At 43.4% G+C, this 4925-nt stretch overlaps 1 protein-coding gene across 1 annotated transcript in view; it reads left to right on the top strand.

The window, feature by feature from the left end:
- Positions 1 to 4621, top strand: part of EIF2S2 (eukaryotic translation initiation factor 2 subunit beta) — a 22822-nt gene extending 18201 nt beyond the window's left edge. Inside the window, exon 9 of the mRNA XM_006029298.3 lies at positions 2791 to 4621. Coding sequence (XP_006029360.1) covers positions 2791 to 2966 — 176 coding nt within the window. The 3' untranslated portion in view covers positions 2967 to 4621. The remainder of the gene's footprint in view (positions 1 to 2790) is intronic.
- Positions 4622 to 4925: the final 304 nt, after the last annotated feature.

Here is a 4925-nt window from a genome sequence, read left to right as displayed (position 1 = left end):
GGGCGCCCCCAGCCAGCAGAGGCAGCGGCGGTGCTGTGTGCCACTCAGGACTGATCGGCACAGGTAGGGGGAAAGTGCAGCTGAGTCCCTGCTGCTCCGGCTGGGCTCATCCTGTCCCGAGTGGCACATGGCTACTCCTCTTCCCACACGCACCACGTCGACAACATAAAGCTGACGCGGTGCGTGTGGGAACCTTGTCCCTTCCCCAGCCCTTCAGCAGCCATTAGGAAGCTGCTGAGGGGCCAGGGGAGGGACAAGGGCTGGGAATGAAAGTAAACAGTGTTTACTTTTGTTTTCCGTCACAGCAGCTCGGGCCTCAGAAAATGCCTTGGCGGGCCATATGTTGGACAAGCCTGTGCTGGAGGGTAGGGCTAGGATTTGGAATGACCTAGAGTGGACAAATTGGAGGATTAGCCCAAAAGAAATCTCATGAGGTTCAACAAGTGCGAAGTCCTGCACTTAGGACAGAACAGTCCTGTGCACCAGTACAGGCTGGGGGATGACTGGCTGGGCTGCAGCTCTGCAGAAAAGGACCTAGGGGTTACAGTGGACAATAAGCTGAATATGAGCCAACTCTGTGCCCTTATTGCAAAGAAGGCTAACAGGGGTGTGCAAAATGGTCCCTATTCGATTCGGATTTGGCCTGAATCGGGGACAGGGATTCAATTTGTTGATTCGTATCACTGTCTGCAATTTGATTCGACCGAATCCAGATTTGAAGATTTGATGCTGATTTCGGAGAATCAGTGATTTGACCAGAGACACAGCTTTAAATATTTTTTTTTTCTGCATACCTCAAGGTACCAGGCACAGCTTATGAATGCTGCGATGCTGGGGAGGATGGAGCATCCCACAGCAGGAGTACGTTGGGGGCCCCCTGCATGCTTAGCAGCAAACCTCGTAGTGGATCAGAAATAATTCCAGGTCCCCTGGGGTTGTGCGCGTGGCCCGCCCCCCCCCCCCCCAGGCTGCATGGGGACCCCGGGTACTCCCCCAGGCCCAGGAAGCACCAGGTGCTGAGCCAGGGGGGTGCAGAGAGGGCCCCCAGGAGACCCGGAAGTGGATCAGAAGTGCTCCTAATCCACTTCAGGGTCTGCTGCTCAGTGCGCTGGGGAGCCCCCCACGCTTCTGTGGGACACTCTCTGTGTCCCAGCATTGAAGCATTCATAAGTTGCCTGCTACCTTGAGCTATGTAGAAAAAACATTTAAAGCTGTGTCTATGTCCAAATTGCTGAATCTTTGTGAATCTCCTCGAATTGATTTGGAGAGTTGCAAGAGTCCTCTGATTTGTTTGGATTCAGAGATTCGGTCACCGAATTGGGCCAAAGCTCCGCTGCTTCGCAGAGTCATAGCTAACAGCATACTGGGCTGCATTGGTAAGAATGTTGCCAGCAGATGAAAGGAAGCAATTATTCCCTTCTGTTCAGCACTGGTGAGGCCGCTAGAGTACTGTGTTTAGTTTTTGGGTCCCCAGCTACAGAAAGGATGTGGTCAAATTAGAGAGTCCAGTGGAGGGCAGCAGAAATGGTGAGGGGGCTGAGACACATGACTTCTGAGGAGTGGATGTGGGAACTGGGCTTATTTAGTCTAAAGAGGAGATGGAGGGTATTTAATAGCAAGCTTTATCTGAAGTGGGGTTTTAAAGAGAAGGGAGCTAGACTGTTTTCAGTAGTGGCAGATGACAGAACAAGGAGCAATGGTCTGAAGTTGCAGCAAGGGAAGTTTAGGTTAGATATTAGGAAGAACTTTCTCACTAGGAGGGTAGTAAAATGCTGGAACAGGTTACCAGAGTGGTTATGGGCTCTCCATCCTTGAAGATTTTTAAGACCCAGCTTTGTCTGGGTTGATCTAGTTGGGGATGGTCCTGCTTTGAGCAGGGGATTGGACTAGATGACCTCCTGAGGTCCCTTCCAACCCTGATTTTCTATGATCTTGCTTCCCAGGCTCCTAATCATTTTTGTTGCCCTGTTCTGGGCCTTTTCCAAACTGTCCAAATCCTTCTTCAAGTGTGGGGCCAAATGTGGGCATGATACTGCAGGTGAAGCCTCAGTGCTGAACAGAGCAGAAGAATTCCTTCCCTTGATTTGCAAGCGACACTCCTGTTAATACAGCCCATTATGCTATTGGCTTTTGTTGCAATAAACACATTGTTGGTTCATACTCAGCTTTGTAATGGAGTAATTAGTTTCCTTGTTTCTGATAGAAATGGTCAAACTGAGAGGAGGGAGGCATTGGTTTCTTCTGTCCTGGCACAGAGCACATGTCAGTAAAACTGGTGAAAAAACTGCCATTGTTTTCTGCCAGTCTTTGACAGGGTCATTCTTCTGTCTTGACAAAGAGCAGATGGAGGACACTATAACAGTGAGCTCTGACTAACATGTTGTACACGGTAATCTATTTACTAATACAGTATGTGTCGAAGAAGAAACTTTGAGGTCTTCTGCTGCAGCTCTCTAGTTGTAATTCTGTGCTGTGCAGCTCTGGTGTTTAGAAAAGCCATGTTGGTACTCTGAGGGATGTTAACATCTGGAATTGCTGCCTCAACAGGGCAAGACATTTGCAGTCAGTAAAGGAATTAGTTAGAATTCTCTTTTTAGCATTGGCATCAGTGCTCAAAACAGGGGAAAGCTACTCCTTGTTAACCCAGGGATTTATAACAATGATTAGCTTTGTCTTGTCTCTTGAAGTGAAATAGTTCAGAGCGATCATCATCTTTTTTTGAAAGAGATTAAGTTAAAGTAACCCTTCCAATGCTGGTAATGCAAACCCTTTTTAATTCCTTTTCTGCAGAGGAGTATGTCACCTGTCATACGTGCCGGTCACCAGACACAATCCTACAGAAGGACACCAGATTATATTTCTTGCAGTGTGAGACCTGCCACTCTCGCTGCTCTGTCGCCAGCATCAAAACTGGTTTCCAGGCTGTCACAGGCAAGAGAGCGCAGCTCCGTGCCAAAGCTAACTAGTTTGCTAATCTACACTGGATTTTGCAAAGTGTTCTGGGGAGAGATGACTGGACAGGTTTGCAATCGGAGTGGATTTACCTTTTATTAAAAAAAAGATTGTAAAAGCTACCAAGAAATTTGGCTTTTGATTGGTTGGTCTATGAAATCCTTGCAAGATGCAGATCCTCAAGCTGTTCACATTTGCTCATTGAATATATTTTATCAACTGTCAGAGAAGCGTGATGGAAAGGAGGTGGTTTTTAATCTATTCAGAGTTCTGTAAAAGCGCAAGATAAATTAAAGATATTATAACAGAGAGAGTCTTTCATTTGTATTTTTCCTTTTTTTCTCCATAAATTGTGTCTAATAATTGCTGCAAACAGTTTCACTATGATTACATGCAGAGTCTAAAACTGAATTATTTCCGCGAGAGCAGAATAAGACCCAAGGTGCACTTTTGAAGTATGTCTTCTTTTTCTGTAGCAGACATCTTTTTAGGGAGCTTATAGTTTGAACAGAAGAGCCACTTTTACAAAAGGAATTACTGGTTAGTATCATGTAATGTCAAGATAATCTGTTCTTTAATAAATTTAAGAATTCCTAACCTGCTTGACTGCTATGAGAAATGGGAGTGGGCTAAATGCATCTGGACACTTTGGTGCAGTTTAGTAAGGGAGGGCATGCTTTTGAGGTAGTTCAAAAGATGAGTTCTGGGTGCTTTGTATGTACTATATCTCAACATTATGAGTAGATGGAGCTACATTGTATTGTAAACTTTGCACACTATCATTGTACTAAATTACTGACACTTAGAGAAATACATGCATCTTATTTATTCTTGTGCTTTGCACCACTTCAAAAAGAAGTTGAATTCGATGCAGTAAAAAAATGAGAAGGGCTACAGGTAATGCTGTCTACAGGTAACACATTGCATACTGGATCCTTTGTAAATGGAAGTGCAAAATTAGTGTCAAGTTAAAGGCAGATAGTCGCAGGCAGTTTTGGTTGATATACTGAAGCTGCACACTGTAAAACATGCATTACTTTCCACTACTAACAGACCTCCTTCAGAGGAGAGAGTTCCAGCAAGGAGAGTTGAATCCACATGAGTCCTTCACGCCAATCTGCATATTTACACTTTAATATCTGGGACATGTAATAATGCTGTCACCTTTTTGATTCTTCTGTTGCTGTAATTTAGTCAGAACTGTTAAATACCAGCTGGGAATAGGGGAGCACACTTCCTAGTACTACATTGGGATTCCATTTTATTGACTCCTAAAATCAAAGTGTAATACCAGCATAGGAAATAATTTGGCAGAGTGTTAGTAGTTATGATGGGACTTGCTGGTGTTTTGCTGCATGTAACCATAGTATCTGTTTATCTGAGTAAATACAGTCATTCTAAATTTAATGATTCATCAAATGTCTGAAATTGAAGGATTTCTGTTCTGAGTTTTAACCTTTATTTGTGTATATATACTAATATACAATCTAGTTTTGCTGGCAAATCATTTTTATTTGCAATTTGAAAACTACTTGACAACACAGTAAGGTTTGAATTCAGGGTTCTGTAGCTGGTTTCTTAAAAGCATTTTGAATTGGAAGAGTGAACTATAACAAATGTTGGATGTATCTTTAAGTGAATAAAGCCAGGATCAGTGCCTCTTGTGTAACATCAGATTGTGTTGTTCTTGTTTATTAACAAATATATCTGGCCAGCCTCTGTTATAATAAGATGGCATTCCTCACACCTGTCCACACAGCGTGGAACTGTCAGAGTACATCAGGCTTTATGTGCTGTTTAAAAAAAGCAAACAAAAATATAAATTTGTTGCAGGTAAGAAATATCTAGAGACTACTGTTGGAAATAAAACAGCTACTGCTGTTGCTGCTTTATATAAGAAATTGGTGATATTGCATTGCATTAAGCAAGTTTGATTTCACCTAAGGGCACTCTAGTATAGTTTAATGCTGAAT

This window comes from Alligator sinensis, unplaced genomic scaffold (genome assembly GCF_000455745.1).
Source record: "Alligator sinensis unplaced genomic scaffold, ASM45574v1 scaffold690_1, whole genome shotgun sequence".
Classification (NCBI taxonomy): Eukaryota; Metazoa; Chordata; order Crocodylia; family Alligatoridae; genus Alligator; species Alligator sinensis.
Note: the sequence above shows the minus strand (reverse complement) of the source record. Positions and strands in the feature narration are given on the sequence as shown.